Raw genomic sequence first — 23029 nt, 5'->3', positions numbered from 1 at the left:
CCTAAATCGACTCAGAGCGGTGGTGTTTATCCCTCACCTTTGCATGAAATTCCCGACATTTGCGGGGATAGCAACGGTGCGAGGAGATCAGAAGCTGGCAAGAAAATGCTACAATGAAAGCCTGAACCTGAGAGGGAAAGGCAAGGAAGTTCACACCATAGAGCTCGGTGGCACAAGAACCAAAGAAGAGCTGCGCCCACAACCAGGAGGAAAAACTGAAGAAATACAGGTCGGTGAAGAGGAAGGAAAAAATACCAACATAGGAGCCAACCTGGAGGAAAGCATAAAACAAAAGTTGATAAAACTCCTAAAAGAAAATTCTGACCTCTTTGCTTGGAAAGCTTCTGACATGCCAGGGATAGACCCCGAGCTCATGTCCCACATGCTCTCTGTCCACCCAGGGTCTCGACCTGTACAGCAGCGAAGGCGTAAGCTCGGCCCAGAACGAGCTCAAGCGGTGGAAGAGCAGGTACAAGCACTCCTAGAGGCCGGCTTCATCAGAGAAGTTAAGTATCCAACATGGCTAGCAAATGTAGTGCTAGTCAAGAAACAAAACGGCAAGTGGAGGATGTGCGTCGACTACACCGACCTGAATAAGGCATGTCCCAAGGACCCATATCCACTCCCAAGCATTGATACTCTAGTGGACTCCAGCTCAGGATATCAATACTTGTCGTTTATGGATGCCTACTCAGGATATAACCAGATCCCAATGTACAAGCCAGACCAGGAAAAGATATCGTTCATCACACCTAGAGCAAATTATTGTTATGTGGTCATGCCTTTTGGATTAAAAAATGCAGGGGCCACGTACCAAAGGCTGATGAACAAGGTGTTCGCTCCCCACCTCGGGCACTTAATGGAGGTCTATGTAGACGACATGTTGGTAAAAACCCAGGAAGAGGCCGACCTTTTTACGGACCTCACGCAAGTTTTCAACACCATAAGGGCGCATGGGATGAGACTAAATCCCGCAAAATGCACCTTCGCGATGGAGGCTGGAAAATTCCTAGGATTTATGCTAACCCAAAGAGGGATCGAGGCAAATCCTGACAAGTGCAAAGCTATCCTAGAAATGAAAAGCCCGACTTGCTTAAGAGAAGTCCAACAACTAAATGGCCGACTCGCAGCCCTTTCCAGGTTCTTGGCAGGGTCAGCATTAAGGTCCCTTCCACTGTTCTCTCTGCTGAGAAAAGGATGCCAGTTCGAGTGGACTCCAGAATGTGAAGAAGCGTTCCAAGAGTTCAAAAAGTTCTTGAGCCAACCTCCAATCCTCACCCGACCTCTAGTGGGTGAAGAGCTTGTCCTATATTTGTCTGTAGCGGACAAAGCTGTCGCATCGGCCCTAATACGAGAGGATGAGGTTGGACAGCATCCAGTATACTTCACCAGCAAAGTTCTACAGGGTTCCGAACTAAGGTACCACAAGCTAGAGAAGTTTGCGTACTCCTTAGTAATAGCCTCGCGGAGGTTACGACCCTACTTCCAAGCCCACACAATAAGAATCCGAACGAACCAACCCATGAAGCAAATCCTCCAAAAGATGGATGTTGCAGGGAGAATGGTTCAGTGGGCGATAGAGCTCTCTGAGTTCGACTTAAAGTACAAAACTCGGACAGCGGTAAAAGCCCAATGCCTCACCGACTTTATAGCGGAATATGCAGGAGATCAAGAGGAAAAGCCGACTAAATGGGAACTATACGTAGATGGATCCTCAAACAAAACAGGAAGCGGTGCAGGCATAATACTAGCCAATGAAGGGGGAACACAGATAGAAGTCTCCCTCAAATTTGAATTTCCAGCTTCCAACAATCAGGCAGAATATGAAGCCCTGATTGCAGGATTAAAACTGGCAAAAGAGGTCGGTGCAACCCAGGTGCTGATATTTAGCGATTCCCAAGTAGTGACCTCCCAAATAAATGGAAAGTATCAGGCTAAAGACCCGAACATAAAAAGATACTTGGAAAAAACTCTGGAGCATCTCGGGCGCTTTACAGAAACCGAGATCAGACACATAACTCGGGACCTGAATAGCAGAGCAGATGCCCTCTCCAAGTTAGCCAGTACCAAACCAGGGGGAATAATAGAAGCTTGATCCAGGAAACTCTCCAAGAACCATCTGTGATGAAAACAGAGGACAAGCAGGAAGTCCTTGAAGTAACCGGGTTAAACCTTGGATGGATGAACCCCTTGATCGAATACCTAAAATTCGACATCCTCCCCAAAGAGGAAAAAGAGGCCAAGAAAATCCAGAGGGAAGCACAATACTACACTTTGGTGAAAAATACCCTCTATAAAAGAGGAATATCAACACCATTGCTAAAGTGCGTACCGACCTCAAGGACAAATGAAGTACTAGAAGAGGTTCAAAATGGAATCTGCGGAAACCACCTCGGAGCCAGGTCGCTAGCAAGAAAAGTAATCCGAGCTGGGTTCTATTGGCCGACTTTGTAGAAGGATGCCACAGAATTTGTGAAAAAGTGCCAACCATGTCAGATGCACGCAAATTTCCACGTGGCTCCTCTCGAGGAGCTAATCAGTATAACTTCTCCATGGCCCTTTGCAAAATGGGGGATGGATCTGTTAGGACCTTTTCCCCAATCCCCAGGACAAGTCAAATACTTAATTGTGGGAATAGACTACTTCACAAAGTGGATAGAAGTAGAACCATTGGCCACTATCACTGCCCAGAGAAGTCGGAGGTTTCTCTACAAAAATATCATCACAAGATATGGGATACCTCATTCTATTACCACAGATAATGGAACCCAGTTCACCGACTCTACCTTCAGAAGCCTAGTAGTCAGTATGAAAATAAAACACCAGTTCACCTCGGTGGAGCATCCACAAGCAAATGGACAAGCGGAGGCAGCTAACAAAATTATACTGGCGGGACTAAAGAAAAGACTACAAGATGCAAAAGGAGCTTGGGCTGATGAGCTCCCGCAAGTGCTATGGGCCTACCGGACGACGCCACAATCCGCCACAGGAGAAACACCCTTCCGACTTGTCTACGGCGTAGAAGCCATGATACCAGTAGAAATCAACGAACAAAACCCAAGGGTGATCCTCCATAATGAGGTCGGAAATGTACAGGGGCACAAAGAGGAGCTTGAATTGCTCCCCGAAGTCCGAGAGCAAGCCCAGATAAGAGAAGCAGCATTGAAACAAAGGATGACTACCAGGTACAACAAAAAATTCATTAGAAGGAGTTTCACCCCAAACGATTTGGTCTTGATCAGAAATGACATTGGAGTCAACAAATCAGGGGAAGAAAAGCTCGCTGCTAATTGGAAAGGACCATACAAAGTTAGTGAGGTCTTAGGAAAAGGGTATTATAAGGTGACCGACCTAAACGGCACCGAGTTACCAAGGTCGTGGCATGCTTGTAACATGAAAAGGTACTATAGTTAAATGCGAACTCTACTCTCTGATGTACTCTTTTTCCAACTTCACGATTTTTTCCCAAAAATCAAAGGGTTTTTTCTAAAGAAGGGTTTTTAACGAGGCATCACAGTAGAGACTAAGGGAGAATGGACTATCAAAAACCCTTAGTAGCAGCGAAAGTACCTTCCCAAATAAATAAAGATCTTTTACAATATCTCTTATAAATTCCTTCTCGTTTGTTTTTCTTTCTACGAAACGCACCGACTTAAGCTCGACAAAACGTGAAAATCCCATGAACCGACCTAGATGGTCGTTAGGATAAAACGACGAGGTACAAGTCGGTGTAAAGAGGTTATAAAAGTTGATCGTGAAAAACTCGGAAACATTCTGACTCATAAGTCGAAGTGAAAAACCGAGCAGCAAAGAAAACGCATCGCAAAAATAACCTAAGTCATAGGAACTCAATAAATCAAAAAATTGAGTATAAGGAATGTCAAAATGAGATCGAAAAACCTAAAGACTGTCCTAAGTCCTTAAAGTTAAAAGGCTCAAAAAGGACAAACAGCCAAGAAAAAGGTTTTCAAAAAGATCAAGGGGATTTTTCAAAAACCAAAATCAGAAAAGCATGCACACAACAAGACAAAGAAAGATAACTTAAACCCTTATCCAAAAAAGGGATATTTTTTTTCAACCTAAACCCTTATCCAAAAAAGGGTATTTCTATAAATATTTTGTTTACGGCCTTAAAAGGCCAAGAAATGTCAGCAGACCACCACAATATAAAAAGAGTTTAAAAAAAGGGGGACCCACAGGCCGGGCCCCCATATAGCCACAATCATTTTTTCAAAGAGGATCACCACCAGATTCAGGGAGAGTAGTCGGAGTGCCATCAGGACCAGGGAGAGAAGTATCCATAGGAGACGGAAAGGAGGTTCCGGGAGCTTTCGAGGAACTCGGGGCATCCTTTGGTCGGGGAGGAGACTCCATTATCCTCTGCCCCTGAGTCTTCAAATCTGACTCGGTGACATATTGGGGAGAGGGAGGAGAGACTATGGCCCCGTCAATGACGACCTTGTCCGGATCCAAAGGTGAGAGATCCAGGTCGGGAGCAAGGACTCCGACCTGTTCCTTAAAGATCCTCCAAGCTTCCTCGGCCCCGTCAGCAATAGAGTCCTCCAACTCAGTATAGTCACTCCGAGCTTTCAGCAAATCTTTCTTCACCACCACGAGGTCCTCAAACAAGCTCGCATAACTCTCCTGCGCCTTCAGCCTCAGGCCCTCCTCCATGTTGCACCGAGCTTGCAACTTCCGCTCACTTTCCTGAAGGCCATCCCTTTCCTCCTTCAATTTGGCGACCTCCTCCTTCAGCGCCCTCTCATGCTCCTGATACATGAGAAGCCTCCCCTCCAACTCTTCAACCCTCGAGGTTGAACCCAGAGAGCTAAGAGGAGTCTTCTCAAACATATCAAGGAACTTTGTGCATACCCCCGCCGCCCTGATACTCTCCTGAGCCAGAATAGTGAGGTGGTTCCGAATAGAAACATCATCCATACCTATGCGGGTATGGGGATAGATGTATTTCCGGACAAATTGAGGTGCATCCACCTTAGCCTCACCTTCAAAAGAAGAGCTAGACTCCAAGGTCTTGCGCTTCTTCTTTTCTGGCTCAGGGGAGGATTGGGGAGGAAGGGACGGCTGAGAAGAGGTTGAAGAAGAAATGACAATAGGTCGGTTCGGGGTCCCCAAATTGTGAGGAAGGGGGGAGGAGAAGGAAGAGGAGCGTTAGTTATCCTGGCGCCACCAACCCTGGCACGGGACCTTGCCTTGGCCTCCTGGACTCTCTGGTAAGACTCCCTGAAATTCTTCTTCGCCATCTCTGTAAAAAACAATCAGTAGCCAAAGAGTCAACAAAACAAGTCGGTAAAAACAAGTCGGAAACAAAGTGGATAAATAAAAGCTACCTAGTTGTGTCTGGACAAAGGTCGGCGACCCCTGGAGAAATTTTTTGGTATCCAGATATGGGGCCTTCCCCCACACTTCTCGGAGGAACCCCACAATGGCAGCCTCCACTTCATCCAGATCATCCAAACCATATTTCTCACAGGGAGAGGCCTCCAGCCAGTACAGAGGAAAGCGAGGGGAAGAACTCTCGTCTAAGAAGAAGGGGTGGTGACCCTCTACAGCTTGAACTTTGAAAAAATAATTTTTGAAGTCATGGAAGGATTCATCAAAAAGGGTGAAGATTCTCCGACCTTGTATAGCTCGGAAAGACACCCATTGTTACTTATTATTTTGCCCACTGAAGGGCTTGGTCATGTGAAAGAGAAAAAAAAATCCTTAGGGACGTCGGAAAGTCTAAAGCATGGCTAATGAACTGGTAGATTTTCAGAAAATCCCAGGAGTTGGGGTGAAGCTGGGTAGGAGCAACTCGGCAGTGGCGTAGAACGGCAACCTCAAAATCAGAAAAGGGGAGAAAAACGCCCAGGCGGGTGATCATACTCTCATACATATAAAAGAAATGAGGGGCTACTTCAGAAGCCCTCCCAAAACAAACCGGGTCTTCCGGACCCGGGACAACCAATTCATACTTCGGCTCATCCTCATCAGAGGTACAAAGTCTATGATGAGTACGGAGGTTGGTGATAAAATCGGTGTCGACCATAGGTTCCTCCCCTAGGACCGTGACGTCAACCCACTGGGCAAGAATTTCTACAGAAGACATTGTTTCCTAAAGGTTGACGAAAACCTACAAAGGGAAAAGAAAAAGATCAAGAACGGGATCCCTAAGGGGGCATGGAATCAAACAGAAACCTACAAACCAACTCCTCTCTCCAAAAAAGTAAAAGCATGCAAACAGAAGCACTGCATAAAAGAGGAGAAAAAACTAACCCTTACCTGAGAAAAAGGTAGAGGAAGATGAAAGCCTTCAAATGAAGAATTCCCCACGAACAGATGAGAAGGAAATTTTGAAAAATCGCAGAAACGAAACAACGAAAGAGAGGAAAAGTATTTATAGACACGTTAGGGGCATAATAGTAAAAACGAAAAAATGTCATTAATGAGCGCACCGTTACCAAGGTAATTAATCTCCACACGAACCTCTAACGGACGCGACGTTTGATTAGACGCGACTGTGAAAATCAAAAGTCATAAAAGTCACGTCGGTTCCGAATAATCACGTCGGTTCCCTCACAAGTCGGCTACGACCCCGAGTAGAATACTCGAACCCAAGTCTTAAAAAGAAATTGGGCTCGAGTAGGGGCACTGTTCATACCCTGGCCCAACACTAAGGCCCAGGTCCAAACGAAAAGACCCAGTCCAAAGGATTGAGCCTCACCCCACACCGACCTTCCCCTAAAGAAGTCGGTTCTCACTACAACTTGCTCTAAAGAAGTCGGGGACGAAGATTAGCTGGTAGATAAACACTCACTCAAATGAGTAACTGCCCCTAAGATCTCTCAACCCACTTCCAGGAGCCATATCCCAACTTTCCTAAGATAAAGGGACGGTTATCCACCTTAAAAGGTGAAACTATTTCAGCGGTGGTTATTGGCTCACCACTATAAATACACTGACACCCCTCAGGTATCTCTAAGTCCCAATACTCTCTAGACCTGCTCACGCCCTTGCTGACTTAGGCATCGGAGTGTCTTTGCAGGTACCACCCCCCTTCACTCGTATTCACAAGTCGGACGGAGGCCCTGAAGACGTGAATCTGCTCGAAGGCTTCCTTCCATAGACGATTGGGCAAACCCAGTGAGTCCAGCCCAATAATCTCCGGTTACCCATCGTATCATATAGATAATGTAAACATAATTTACAATTTTATGTCATATGATATATCTCATTTAGAGTATAAACAAATTAACTAGAGATAAAAAAGATATAAAGTTTAAATAAATAAATCGAATGCAAACGTAATATATGAAGAGGTCCAATTTAGATATATCTCATTTATACTTTAAACAAAAGATGGGAATAATAAATTCTAATACAATATAAATGAAATATGTAAAAATTATTTTATTTACTGTATAAATAAAATATATCTATAATTAATTCATTTATATCGTTTATTCATAAAATATAAAATAATAAATTGTGTCCAAATTATCTATACACGTAATAAATTATTTATTTAAAACAAATCCGCACAATGAGTGACTCGGATTTGAAATTACTGGTAAAATGTATAGAACAGGTCAACAGGATAGCTATTTCTTAGCATGTAACTCTAGAGTTTAGACTTCGTTTTTATATTATATGAAAAAAAAAGTATCGATGAACAACGTTTTTTTTTTTTGAACAATATAAATAATAAATTAAAAAAAATTAATTTTAATTTTAAAATTTAAATTTTGAATTAATTAAATGTATTCATATTTAGTAAACCTGAAATATAACTTATTGGTTATATTGTTTATAATATCTGTTGCCTACCTAATAAAATTGAAAAAAAAAAAACATGAATAAATTTGACTATTTGAGTCATCTTTATGTAAAACCTATCCCAAAAAAAAAAAAAAAAAAAACAGTAGACAAAAGTTGGAAGCATCTATCGGTGTCTAGAAGCTTTATAGAATATAGAAAGAACAGGTTTCCAGATTTAGAATGTCTGTCTACCGCTAGAGAGAATCACAAAGCCGGCTTTTAGTTGACCCGGGAAAAACTGAGCTTTTTCTATTGAAAAATGAGTGGTGAAAAACTGAAAATGCAAATAGAGTTTGAAATTGAATGGAGTAAAATCTAATGTAATTTTAAACTACTACTTAGATCTCATTACTTAGATCACATTACTTAGATCTCATGAGATATAAATATATATTCTTTAACAATAAAGATAAGATAGATTAAGTTTTATTAATTTTTTTTAAGAAAAAAGAAAAAATGTAATTTTTCCTTAAAATAATAAAATTAAATCCTGAATGAGCTGATAATGTTAGTATCAATGACAATTCACACTTTATAAATAAGATTAATAGAAGATTATATTTAAAGATGAGAGAATTACAAATCAATTATTTGGAGGATACAACAGCACTCAATTATCGTTTGAAAAACTTTTGGAAATTGGCATCACAAACATTAGAAAAATGTCCATATTTCAGTAGCGAGGTATAAGCAGTGATTTCAAATTTTTTTTAAATATAACTGCTATGGGATTGGTACAGCAACAGCATTATTGTTTTCAACTTTTCATGATCATGCTTATGACGGCTAACCTAACGCTTCTGTAGTAGAGTATTATTTCAGGTATAGAATATGGTTAGCGACATAAGTCATCAAATCGGACTAAATTAGTGTAACATATCAATTAATTTTGCAACTAAATCAGCCTTAAACTACACGTCTGTTCCCTAATTTGGTGACCTCAGCTATCACAATCAAACCAACTCACTGTGGGGTAGCTATCATTGCGGATTTTCAAATAATAATAGACTATCATTATTTCTCATCATTTATAGGTCACGGAAAATATTCTCTACATTTTACGTATCAATATTTGATAACAAAAAAAATTTAGACAAAATAAACCAAAATTTATTTTATTTAATATTTATTAATTATTAATAAATATAAAAAAAGATAAATTCAGATTTTTTTTCTCTCTAACATTACTGTTTACATATCTATCACATTAAAATATTTGATACATTAATCACTCAATGTTCCAAGATACAATGAATTTATAGCAGGTATGACTATAATCCAACACTCAAGATACCATTCCCACTTTGTGAAGATAGGAATATCGGATTACAAATTCGGAGTAAGACCCAAAGAATCTTGCATTTTTCCAACTATATATACTACATGCATCATCCTGTATAGTTTTGCTTAAATATTCCGCTTTTGATTTTTTATATGGAGAAGAAAATGTAGCAATACAACAATGTGGAGAAGAGAGATGTTTTATATATTTATAGTGTTAGCAGAATACGGACCCTCCTTTTTGAGTTTGAAAAAAAAAAAGTTAAAAATCCTAATCGAATGGTCCGTTTTGATTTAAAAAAGGAAAAAAAAAAGAAAACAAAACTAATCGGACGGTCCGATTTGTAATTTTGAAAATAAAAAAATTTTAATGTTGAAATCGAACCGTCCGATTTTCATTTTAACAAATTAAAAAAAATAAAAAATACATATCGGACCCTCTGATTTGGTGTTTATTTTCTTCTTAAAGCAAATCGGACCCTCCGATTTGTAGTTTATTTTTTTTTATCAAACAAATCGGACCATCCGATTTGAATAAAACACCATATAAAAAAAAACACCTAATTTTCCAATAACAATGTATTACACATATATTTAACCAATATAAAAAAAATTAGCCTAAATATTCATATGGGGCACAAGAAAGTTCACTTGTATATTAAATTTAATTACCAAGCAGCAGAGTTTAATTAAGTTTGCGCAACCAATGGTTTTATAAACAGTGCAAATGTCTATGATTTGTTCATTTCATAACTTTGCAATGACCCCATTCTGGCTAGGCTTTGCAGGCATCCCAATCTCCTTATCATCCAAATCACTTGTAGTTGGAGGAACATCCACTGCAGGGGAACAATTGAAAAATCCATGTGGCTGCATCACAAATTGCAGAATCAAATAAATTTTGCCAATGTATACAATATTATTACCAATTCTAATGTTGCGTTTGGTTTTGAGAACAAAATAAGGCATGACACTCAGAACAAGACATAAAGAATAGAGACACAAAAATTAGTGTTTTTGTATTTTGTTGGACGATAAACTAAATATAAAAAAATAAATTATGAAAGTCCAATTTACTTTATTTTTTCATACAAAAACTAAGAAAAATATAATGATAAAAAATATAATTACGAAAAATTGATTGAAATAATGAAAAGAAAAATAAAAAAATAAACAGTCTCTTGTTAGTATTTCTGTGTCTTTCCTATCAACAAGGACACAAATATACTAATTCAGTGTTTGTGGATACAATGTCTGCATTCATATTCATATTGCTAAATATGATTTTGTATCTCTGTGTTCCTGTCTTAGTGTTTCACGCCTATAAACAAACGCAGTCTAATGTTCCAGAATAACTTTGTTCCATAGCATGGTAATTACCATATAACATTCAAGTTTAGATGTTGTAGGAGCAGATAATCTATGTTTTGACTTTTTGAGTGCCAAGTAATCCAGTATGAATCTTAAATTAAATGCCAACAAGAAACAATGGCAAGGAAAATAAGGTAATGTAGAAAGGCGTATACCATAAGCATAAAACCAACGCGTTCTACTGGCATAACAGGCCAGTCTTCTAGACGAGGAATGTGAGTCACTCCAAATACGTACCTGCAAAATTTCAACAAATCATGAGAGGAAAAGAAGTGTACTCATCAGTTTATAACTGCCTCAAGCCAGGGGAATGACTTAAAATGCACCGAGTTAAACTTTGTACTCGATGTATAACGATATAGATTTAACACAAGTTATCGGTGTAACCTTATACTAAAATTTACGCTATTGGATTATCTTGGTTCATAATGCACCATGTTTATCTTGGTAAGTCATGCATTGTCCCCTTATAAGTTTCACTGCATATTCAAGTGTAAGATGGAAAAGACAGGAAAAGTATACTAGACATGTGGATAACATAAAACCCTGTAGTTAAACCACAAATTATCATTGACATCATCTTATACATGCAAATGACTCCATGCAGTAGGATAAGATTTAGAGAACTAACCAAAGAACTATATCAGCTTCCTCCAATGACCTATTTTGCTGAACCCAAGTAACCAAACCCTCTTCGACACGTGGATTTTGATTAGGGAACTCTCCTCCGGGATGCATTTCATTATGTGCATAAGGAGTGACCCAAAGATTGTGCTTCAAGAAAGCCGCTCTTCTCAGAAACTTGGCCTCTGGACGAGCCAAGGGTAAACAATTTGAACCAGGTACTAATTTATAACCTGTTAGCTGTCCAGTGCGGTTCACTGTCCTAGTGTTCCTAACCTGAAGCAGGAAATTTTTGAAACACATTAAGGAAAGTTCTTAAAATAGTGTTTTTAAACAAATGAACGTAGGTAATAAGATTTATATTAGATTTTTGTCCCTGTTTCGATCTATATTTTGATGCTATATAAACAACTAGTAAGAACTTACAACCCAATGACGAGCAGATAAAGGATTACAATCACGCATTGCTTCCAATTCAGATTTAAGCACTCTTTCCTCGGCATAAAACGCGTTGTTGTGAACATTATCCTTTCCTGGCTCTTCAACTTTGACATCAACCTCAACAACCTGGGCAGGGAATGGGAGAACCCTGTTACTGTTTTGTCATTTTATTTGTGACCATATGATGGCAATGATGAATTTCAAGCTTAATAATAGAACTGTTGGAGTCCATTTTTCTTTCTTACCAAAAAGAAATCAGAGAGTAACAAATAACTCAGAAGTTCAGTATGGCAAATTGGCAAGAAAAAGAAAGGAAAAAAAAAATTAAAACACAAAAGAAACTTCATACAGCCAAGCGTGTGATAGTAACAAAGGTTATACTAGTTATTAGGTTGATGAATACATGACACCTGAAAAGTGATACTGCCATGTATTTTTACTATTTGGTATTCTTCAAAACAATGTTCACTTGATGCTTATCTTCAAAACACTGCCTCAAAGTATCGAAATTTGTAAATTGAAATATTCATTTGGCATTCTGCAGAACGACGAGCAAAATTGGACACAGACCTGATTGAAAGCTTCACCAGGCTTGCAATCAACTGCCATGTCCATACGAGCAACAAAAAAGTGCTGATGGACAGGCGCATACAATCCAGGGGCAATGGTCGTGCCATATTTTCGAGTTTCACCTGGTTGCAGTGCTCCTAAGCTGAGAATTCCTGTGAGTTTGACCTCAGCTTCTATCTTTCCATCCTGCAAGAAGGAAAGTGCTATACAGAATTAGAAAGATAATTATATATTCAACTATACTATGTGTACTGTGTACACAAAAAAAACAGCCACCAAACAAGCCAACCGTATAGAATACATGTTGAAATACAAAATACGCATTGAAAATGAGTTAAGCAACACATGTATTTATCCACAAATATATGGTGGCTGAATTTTGATGTGTAGATAGCATTTTTGTTAAACATTTTAAAGTTCAACATTGAAACCCACTTTAGTCCGACATAGGTAGGATAAACAATTCAGAATATCAAATAACATAAGCAAGCAGATTATATCAAAGAAAATCAGAACAAGCAAGCACCATCAATTTAATTTTTGCAATCTCACCAGACAAACAGATTCAGAAAAATGAATGGATGCAAACATCAAACTTGCCTGATAAAAGTGCCAGAAAAAGCCATACTCATAGTTAGCCACAGTGCATATAAAAGACACTGTCAGCCTTCTAGATCTTCGTACTTCAGCCAAACCTGTTCTCCAGTCTTGATGCTTCCACAAAATACCATGATCCTCTTCATGCAAGCAAACACAATTCTCTATTGTTTCAACACCTCCATTAAAGTTTGTGAAGTGTGCATCAAAGTACTTGATATATCCCAAACAATCACAACCCTGTAACAATGAAACCAAGAAAATTAAAATTGGGTTTCATCTACACTGAGAAAGAAGAAGAATTTATGATAAGCAAAACATGAATAAAAGCAAATACGCTGACCTTCTTGAGAGAATGGGCATTTTTACCCAGGCCATCTTCTCCTGCATCAAAAGCATTCTTCCTATAGTGAGGATCATTTGGATCTCCATAAGGAACCACCATCTCAACAAAACTCAACCGGTGTGCTACTGGCCTTCGCCCTCGACTTCCATCAATATAGGCTACTGAATAAATGACCAAACCCTCCCTAGGAGTGAAACCAATCCGAAAGTTCCACTGCAAATAAGCAATTACTTTTAGAAGTTTCCGATGTGGCTTTTATGAATTAATTTTAGAAAAACTAGAGATACAAATATTACCTTCTGCCATTGAATAAAGTAGCCATTGACACGAAAACTTGGACCTTCAGGCTGAAGAATCTGTAATGGCTTAACATCACTTCTATCAACTCCACCCCGGGTTTCACCAGAAGTATAATTTCTTAAGGGGTCAGCAGGTGGAAGGGGCACTAGTTTGCAGTCTTCGAACTCAAGAACTACCATATTTTGCATGTCAACAAGAATGTAAATTCCTTCAACTGGGCGGGCATAGCCATTTTCCATGGGGCAGTCACTCTCGGTTCTACAAAAGATTAATGGTTTGGCAAGCCTGCGGCTAGGAGCATCAAATTCACTATGATATCCAACACACCTGAAAATTTCAGCACCTCAAATATTAGAAAGAGTAAGACAGATGAAAAAAATTCTAAACAAAAAGTTGCTTAAACCATCTGAAAGGAGTAACCAACCAGGCATCCACCATGACAAGATCCATGTCTTCAATCCCTCTTCTCTTCATTGCTTCTCGAAATGGAGGGAAGTCCTTCACAATAGCTTCACATTCAGCATACTCCACAGCGTCCTGTAGGCATAAAGTGAATAACGGAATCCTAAGTTAACTTGAAACAAAGAATGCTATCAGATTTGGCAATAGTTCTCAATACGTTCATTAAGCCCGAGACCATTTTGGATAGAAGAGCAGAGCTATAAGACAAGCAAAGTTTTTTATAACTAACACAAATTTTTTGCCAACTTCTTAAGATTAAGGCAGTGATTCCATTTCTCCTAGGTTCTCCACAGTCAGCACAAGAATAACCAAAGCCATTCATTTTCTGAAAGGTGGACAAACCCTACCCCCCCCCCCCTCTCTTTTATCATTCCATTCTAAAAGCTCTCTTCATGTAAGTTTTACAAAAACCATTTCAATTAATAAACTTACAAACGGTCTCATTAAATATTTGCAAGAGAAAAATGGTTGTAGGCTTGTAGCTCTCTCTAAGAATGACAATAACAAGATCCTAAAAAACAGCATAACTTGAAGAAAATATGAAATTTAAATGGTGCATATTTACCATTGGTGGCTGAACATCTGGAACAACATTAGAAGAAATTACTTTTCCCCTGTGGTGACCCCCTCGAGTTGCTGCATGCACCTGTGTAAGTTCAACAATCCATATGCTTGTCTCATTTGACCGTTTGTTGTACACAACTAGTCTTGCTTTTCTTGGGGGAAGTTTTGTAGGAATCACAGGCCCGCCTTTAGTCCTGGGGAGCAATGAAGGCTGGAAAGGAGGGAAGAAGTACGCATCCGCTAATGCGACAACTTGTTTATCCGGTTCCAGCAAGACTACTTCGACAAAGCGCATGCTGTCCCTTACCTAAGAATATAATCCAAGAGCTTCATCAGCAAGAAAACACAAGGATTTTCAAGTGATCATACAAATTACCTCATATAATTTAACCATTACTGGTTAATTAATCCACTTAAATTGTTAAAGAAGGCAACTAAGCAATCTACCTCAGGGGTTGCCCCTGCTGCCCGAACAGTTCCCACAGCTACTGCAATTTCAGCAGCAGATAATGGATCCAAAGGGTGGCAAGTTTGAGCTCTGGTCATGACTGTGATACCTATAGCAGCAAGTATGTGGAAACAGAAGACGAAATTTCACAAAAGTGAGAAGGTATAAATAACCAGTTGCATTTGAACATGTCAAGCATTTTATTTTTCCGGTTCATTGATGGCTGTGAGGTTTAAGCTTAAGATCCAACGTAACCACTAAGTGATAATGTTAGTGAAGTGTGATTACTTTGCCTTGTGGCAGAGGGAAAATGATAGTCAAAATTTAAATCCAAGGTGATTAGGATAGAAAACAACAAAACCTATATCAAAATTCAAATAATAGAATCAAATCGACAGTAATTGTACTTCGAATGGAAGTTACTGGATCAATAGAATGCTACTGACTCTATACTCTAGAATGATAGTACTTTAGATTAGTCAAAGTCAAAGTCAAAGTGAAAGTCAAAGTGAAAGAACAGAGAGAGAAAGAAAGAAAGGACCTTTAGTAGAAGGAGCGGAGCTGGGAGGAGGATCAGAGAAGGAATCAACGGCGGAGATCAAGGCAGAGGCTATGGTGGATCTGTTTCGGGTGGAATCCAAAGTGGAGTCGGGCCATGAAGACGAAGGAGCTGCAGTAGCGGTGTTGTTGGTGGTGGTGTTAAGGAGGGGCGTCGCTTTTTCCGGAGCTGAGGCCATTGGAGAGGGTTAGCAAGCTCAGCCTCAGCGTATCCACCGCAGCAGTAGTATATCTCACTGTGGTACCCCACTGACATACAGCAATGCTTCTCTCTCTTTCTCTCTCAGACTCGCACTCTGATAGCACAAATCACTCTCTCACACAATCACAGAAGAAGAAGAAGAATGGGTGCGTTATTGATAATAATAGAGTGAGGGTGGATCCGTAGACAGAGGGACAACACTCTTCTCACTTTTCAACTCATTAATATTCAGCATGATTGCTTTAAGTCATTATTATATTTATAAGAGAGGAAAGTTTCCAGACCTATGCGACAAGGCAAAGTATATGCTGTTGAATATCATCTAGATTTTTACAAGTTATGGTTATGGCTTATCAATTTATTAAAGGCCAATGTTAAATTGTCAATATTTTTAATAGAAAAAAATAGAAAGTTAGTTAGTTTCTTCCTTTACTAATTTAGTAATTGGTAAGCTATTATTGTTGTGGTTTTTATGGTTCTCAATTTCGAATTAGGACTCAAATTATTAACAATTGAATTTATTTGTAAAATTTATAAATTTGTTAGTTTAAATAATACGAATATAATTTATAATTTTATATAAATAAATTATAATTTATATAAAAAAATTATTAATTATTATTTATTTATTAATTATAATTTATTTTATATTACAATTTTATAAAATTATATATTATTATAAATTAAAAATATAAATACATAATATATGAAGTCATTTTTTTATATGAAAATTTTTTTTGATGTTTTAGTTAAAAATAGATTCATTTGACATAATTGTAGGTAGATAAAAATTATAAATGAAATAAGCATAACACACAAAAAATATGTTGAGTCAGCATGCAGGCCACATATTGGACACATGGCAATCACTTAGGTGACATGTCGGCAAGACGCATCACACCACTTCTGCGGAGACGTATAATTACGTACTATTTTTGCTAAATATGGTTATAATATTTTTACACATAATACTCACTCTCAACACACTATTTAATATCACTCTCACCACACTACTTTCACCACACTATTCTTTCACTCTCAATCTCTCTAAAAGAATTTTGCCCTTACTCTGAATTTCTCTCAACGAAAATGACTTGTGCATTGAAACCTCACTTCACTTCTCATTTTAAAGGCTCAAAGCCATTATTAAACTGCTGTTATTGGAGCAATTGTCTTTTGCATGCAGACAAGTTAAAAAAATAGTCAACATGCAGGGAGCGTATTGCTTTTGTCGTGCCACGTGGTGAATTTTTGTGGAGAATCTCTTATCAAAATTGTAACGGATCTCTAAAAAGCAGTCAACACGCAGGAGAGTGTTGCTTTCGTCGCGCCACGTGGCAAAAGCTGCAAAGAATCTCTGATCAAAGATGTGGTGAATCTCTAACGAAATTTTGAAAAACAACCAACACACCCGGCCTCTTGCGTGTTGCTCCCGTCGCGCCATGTGTCCAAGCTGTTACAAATCTCTGACGGAGAAGCAGCAACACGTCCCTTGCGTGTTGTGTTAGGAAAATTCTGAACTTCTACAATACTACAAAACACTCAAAATATCATATTCTATAAAAATACAATCATTTTTCATATAAAAAATAATTTTTGTAATATATGTATTTATATATATCATTATAATAAGTAATATATAGTTACAATTTTATATATATAATTGAGATAGCTCACGATGAATTTATTTAAGTTTGACTTATTTAATATATGAGTTCAAATTTAGGATTAAGCTTGACTCATAAGCTCGTAAATTTAGTTTATCAAACTGATAACGAATTTAATTCGAATTGATTTTCGGCTCATTTCAAATTAAATCCTAATTATTGTTGATAGGAAAAGTATATGGAATCAAGAGGTGACCAGCCAAAAAGTAAACAACCTAATTAATTTATAATTATCTTAATTAATTTATTTTTTTAATTTACAATATTTGTTATTAATTGCTGTTTCATTAAAATCAGCTTTTGAGTAATATGTTTCAAAAAATGCTCCTGGGATCACGGAGCAGAAATCAAGCCCGATTCTTCACCCTCTATTCCCTTTGGTGGCTACGGTGCATGGTTCTCTCTTCATATCATTGATGCCGCCGATCTCATCCATCCGACCATCCAAGCAGTAATCCCTTCTCAGGCGAAGACAAGGCTCCCAATTCTTCATCCTCTCTCCCTCTTGGTGGCTACAGTGCATGGTTCGCTCTTGGTTACATCAACGACGCCAACCTCCTCCATCGGACCATCCAAGCGCCGCTCCATTCTCAAGTGAAGTCTACGCTCCCGATTATTCACCCTATCTCCCTCTCGGCGGCTATGGTGCATGGTTCGCTCTTGGTTACATCAGCGGCGCCAACCTCCTCCAATCAACCATCCAAGAGAAGGGTGCGATGCAACACTTCCGGAAGAGAGCATCTTTCATGGCGTTTTCAACCCCGGAAGGTGGATCGATTAGTACATTGATCAATCCAACCCAAGACGATGAACAACTCAGTGTGGGTGAAGTAGTTATTCAAGAGCAAGAGGGGTCGAAAGTATGTTGCATAAGCTGCTCTTGCGTTGTAAGAAATTTTATAACAATGTGTTATTTGAATGTTTATTATTCATGCTAATTAGATATTTTTTTCAGTTCAAAAAGTATATTCATTTGAAAAATTTTGGTACAGTGATATATTTAGTTGAGCAAAGTATGCTTAAAATTGCTACTAAATACTTACCCAGCATGTTCAAATCATAAGAATTGTCATCATTAAAGTATGCTTGACTCTCAAATTTGTTTTGCAATAACTTTTTATGATTTTTATTGGACTCATTCATTATATAGTAAGGAAGGATCTTAACTTGATAATGGTTTTTTATTGTGTCTTTAATTGAAGGTCGACAAAATTACTGACATCGTTGTGACTAGAAAGGATGAGTGTGCTATGTGAATGTTTCTAATTCATGCTAATTAGATATTTTTTAAGTCACATTAGATTTTTCACTATGTTAATTTTGTATTATTGACTAAGAAAGAATATGTGCTCTTTTTGGTAGTATTTAAGCCTTGGCAAGGTTTTGATGAGAATATGCTTTGATTTTACTTTTCATCTACTTTCTTAGGGTAGGTTACATCAATTTGGAATATGCTTTCAATATAATATAACTATATTAGTGAGTGCTATATGAATCCTGAAATGGTATCAGACCATATAATGATATAAAAGAAAAAAAAAGTAGAGTGATGATTGTACACTTCTCTAAAGTTCAAATATCATTTCTATATTTATAATCATAGGATTTTACTGAAAATATTCGTAGGTTACTATATAAAGGTGTTTTGTGATTTGTGAACCTATCAAATGTATTTACTTTGGAGACAGTTATGGCCAAATTTGGGGAAGAAATGACACCATATGAATTGGGCTACTTTTATAAATATTTATTAGATTCAAAATAGCTAGATTATTTTAGGTTGAATAATAATTGTGACTTTTATTTTTAAAAGTAGATGTTTCTTTGTTTTTATAATTGTCATTAGATGGTTGTTTCTTTATTTTTTAGATAGATATTTCTTTGCTTATGGCTGCGTATGTGTCTTTGCTTATGGTTGCAGAAGGATAATTGTAGAAAGTCTATTTTAAAATGATTGATAAATTTGAACTGATCGAAGAGAAATTTGAAACAGTTGATGAATTGGATGAAGTGAAAGAGACGTGATCCAAGTGTAGCAATTAGAAAGTTATTCTTTGTTTAGCTAGTTGTATAGTAATGATATATCCATTTTCTAAACAATGTAGCTTCACCCCCTCTAACAAAATATAAAGTTTTCGACAGATGTTTCTTTTGTTAAAAAAAATAGATGTTTTTTTATACTAAATGGATGATTCTTTTTGTATTACTTTTGGTCATGATGAATTCCTGTATCAACAGTGTTGCAAATTGTATGGATAAGTTAAATAAATATCATGATTCCTTTCATTACATTTTAGCATGATGACAAATTTATAGTTACTTATGTAGGATAATCTTGTTTTGATTTTTCATTCACATGGCTCCTGTTAAAGTAACATCTATTTAGTATGGAAAAGGAACATCATGATGCTTGACAGAAGTAATATCTACTTAGATTTTTACAAAAATAATTAGGTACCTAACAGAAATTACTTGTATTTATTCTTTACTGCAGAGATGATTCAATTGATAGTGAATACAAGTATCACAAAAGAAAGAAATAATTTTTTGTATTTATTCTGATACTTGTTTAATAAAATTTAAAGAAGGAAAAAAAAGATAAAGAAATGAACAACAACAATATCTGGTTATTTGCTTTTTCAAGAGCAATCAAAGTGTTTTGACAGCTTTCCTTTTACCCACTGTTTGCTTTATGCCGTTATTATACTTGAACTTTGGACTCCAGAGTCCACATACACAACATACTACTTAGTACTACTTAGTGATGAACTTATGAGGCAAGTGTTACTTGCATGATTAAATTTGTTATCTAGTGGTCAGGGTGTACACAACAAATGAATAGTCATTTATGTCTATTATATATTAACTATAAAAATGCTGATAAGTCACAACAATTGAATCAATAAGTACAATATGCGTTCAATTACTTCAAAGTTAATTTTCACCTAAAATGATGATTCATTTCAAAGAATAATCCATTTAGTATAAAAAGAAACATCCATTTGTTTAACAAGAGAAACATCTGATGTAGATTTTTGTATATTGTGCTCGGCTCTTCAGGATGCCCCTACAAAGTGAAAGCAAAACAAAGCATTTATGGTCAACGTTTATGCAATAGATTAATAGCCATCTATGTCTATTATATATTAACACGTGATAACTCGGAACACATATCCAGAACCATCCAATTCCCAGTGCAAAGAAACATCATAATGCCTATCAGAAGCATCATCCACCTAAAAGTTTGGATAAAGTCACCAACAACTTCACAATTTCAGCAATAGCAGTTCATATACCTGCAGTGAAACAAGATTTCTTAGGCTCACACGAAACTGATGTAAGGCAGGAAATGCCATATAAACATCCAAAGACACAATCTTAGTAAACTATCTTGAAGCGAATAATAATTTAGGAAAAAACATATGCAAATCAAGTTCAATGTGCACGCAGATGAGAGAACGGTAAATATCATTGTACCTTTTTTTCCATCTTAATTGACTTTTCGGCAACACAATCCTGGTGCTTGTTGACAAGAAACAACCCCAAATCCTTTAACAAAACCCGCATACAAAATCAGAAGCAACATCAAAAAAGTCCTCAATTATATATTGTTGTTGCTGCTACACAAAACCCCAATCAATTAATACCATATAAAACCCAAATCAAAAGCGATATCTATCCATTCCTTAATTATACACAAATCAGAAGCAACATCCAACTAGTCGGATCAATTCTACTAAAACCCTTCATCAATCCACACCCTTTATTCAACACTAACCAAGTATTATCCGTTATTTGCTATTCACCCATCCAAAAAAATTAAAGTGTAAGTTGGATTTGGTTTCAAAATAAATAATGGTAAAGGTAAGGATTAATAAATCAGAACATGGCCATGAAAATGCTAAATCGAAAAGTAGTTATCATAGTAAAAAAATTCTTTGAAGAACTCGGATAAAAACTAATCTCAAACTATGCATACGTTCAATTTGTAAAACTTATTACCTCAATACTTATTATTTAATGTTTATTATTCCAAGTGGTCGATGCTACAAATGTTGTTGAATTCTTTCAATTGTGTGAGATAATTGAATCTAAAGTTTGCTAAAAAGTACAAAACTATAACCTGAGCTAAACTACTGATGTAAGAGTGCACATAGTTGATCAATAACCACACCAATTACATGCTATTTAACTAAAAAAAAACATCCCGCCAACATCAACAAAGAACAGAAAAGAAAATAAAATTCTACATCATATGCTGTGAATAAAAAAATTATTTTCCTATAATTGAAAGATAAGAATTATTACTATTATCATTATTGTTATTTTCTAATTTTGCCGTTGTGATATAGTGGCTAATATTGTGATTCAGGAGGGTGCGGAAGAATTATAAGAGCCAAATCATGTTGTTTATAAAGTAAAAGATTCAAATTCAGAAATTAATTACAATTCAAATAATTAATTACCATTCAAATATATTCTATACAAAAACCTCTAATTGGAATCACAAAGAAATTCTAGTCCCTTCACATTTGCTTTCTCTGATGATGATATTATGCAAAAGTCATGCTTTCACTATTTTGTGAACTGCTATAAAAATAACAATTCAGTACTTTTTAAAACTTTCACCATTATGAAGTTACAGGAATCGAGCATGATGAAATACGAAAATAGGGAACCAAGCATAAAGTATCATCTTCTCTTGTAGAAACAGAGAAACCTTTTAAGGAACACAAAAAAGCACAAGAAACAGGATAACAATACCGTGTCCAAATCCTTTTACAAAAACTTGCACATGAAATCAGAAGCAACATCTAACAATACCTTAATTATACCAAAATCAAAGGCAACATCCAACAAGTATCATCCACGGAACTGAAACCCTATATCAATAAAAACAAGCTATTAAATACTTACCAATTAGTTATGTGAAGGGAGGTTTCGAGATTGGAGCAGTGGACGTCCTATTGCATTTGGCGGAGCAGAACAGGGAAGCTTCAATGGCGCTGCCAACACCGACATGCAGCAGCAGCGGCGCACCCTTGGTGAGAAGGAGAACCATCTTGTTCCTCGCACCTGGGTGGAACGATGTTGCCGCGGCCGAAATTGGGGAAGCTCTGATTAACGCGTTAAGAAGCACGTCAAGGAGATGGGAGCGTTGTGGCGTTCTGAAGCAGTCTACGGAGGCCGGCTGTTGCCCGCACGTGGTGGACGGGGGCGCAGCGTCCGATGAAGGCGGAGGAGAAGATTGCACGATGAACTGGCGCGGCCGTGGATGGTTTTGGGCTTCTACTGCGGTGAAACGGTGAAAGGAGAGTATAGGGTTTAGTTAGGGTGAACTGTGTTTACCTGGGTGAATTTTTGGATGTTGCTGTAGTGAGGGTGGGCTTCGGGGTCCAGCCCAAGAGGAGTTGGCAGGTTTTTGGCTGGTCCCTCTTAGTTCCCTAGAATTATTATTGTTGATATACAATATGACGTAATAATATGTCACAATAGCATAACATGTTTCAATTAATCACTCAGCGTGCTATATTATCATATCACGTCATATAATGCATTACATTGCAGTTTACAGTACTATCATTGATAAAAAAAAGGTAGACAATAATTTTTGTGAATAATGTGAATAATGAACTTTAAAATTTGTCCAATAAAGTAAAAACATACTACATCCTAAATTATCTACCTAAATCTTAATATTAGGATAACCATTTGTACACTCAATGAATTAAACATTTGATATATCTATTGTTCACATTGTTTAGAATTTTCATTGTCTA

At 37.3% G+C, this 23029-nt stretch overlaps 1 protein-coding gene and 1 long non-coding RNA gene across 2 annotated transcripts; both read right to left on the bottom strand.

Annotated features, from left to right (window-relative positions):
• Positions 1-9730: 9730 nt before the first annotated feature.
• On the bottom strand, positions 9731-15932 carry LOC112749961 (amine oxidase [copper-containing] zeta, peroxisomal). The gene is made up of 12 exons (XM_025798415.3): positions 15364-15932; positions 14822-14931; positions 14376-14681; positions 13773-13885; positions 13345-13675; positions 13046-13261; positions 12706-12942; positions 12106-12291; positions 11521-11661; positions 11102-11370; positions 10626-10707; positions 9731-9969 (listed from the first exon to the last, which is right to left on the bottom strand). The coding sequence occupies exons 1-12, from the start codon at positions 15557-15559 to the stop codon at positions 9847-9849; spliced, it is 2310 nt and encodes a 769-aa protein (XP_025654200.1). The 5' UTR covers positions 15560-15932; the 3' UTR covers positions 9731-9846.
• A 4141-nt stretch (positions 15933-20073) lies between these two features.
• Positions 20074-22683, bottom strand: LOC112749960 (uncharacterized). Its single transcript, XR_003175283.3, has 3 exons — positions 22167-22683; positions 20727-20798; positions 20074-20545 (listed from the first exon to the last, which is right to left on the bottom strand). It is a non-coding gene; the product is annotated as an uncharacterized lncRNA (long non-coding RNA).
• Between the last annotated feature and the right edge of the window lie 346 nt (positions 22684-23029).

This window comes from Arachis hypogaea, chromosome 15 (assembly GCF_003086295.3).
Source record: "Arachis hypogaea cultivar Tifrunner chromosome 15, arahy.Tifrunner.gnm2.J5K5, whole genome shotgun sequence".
Taxonomy (NCBI): domain Eukaryota; kingdom Viridiplantae; phylum Streptophyta; class Magnoliopsida; order Fabales; family Fabaceae; genus Arachis; species Arachis hypogaea.
This window is presented reverse-complemented; position numbering and strand designations above follow the sequence as displayed.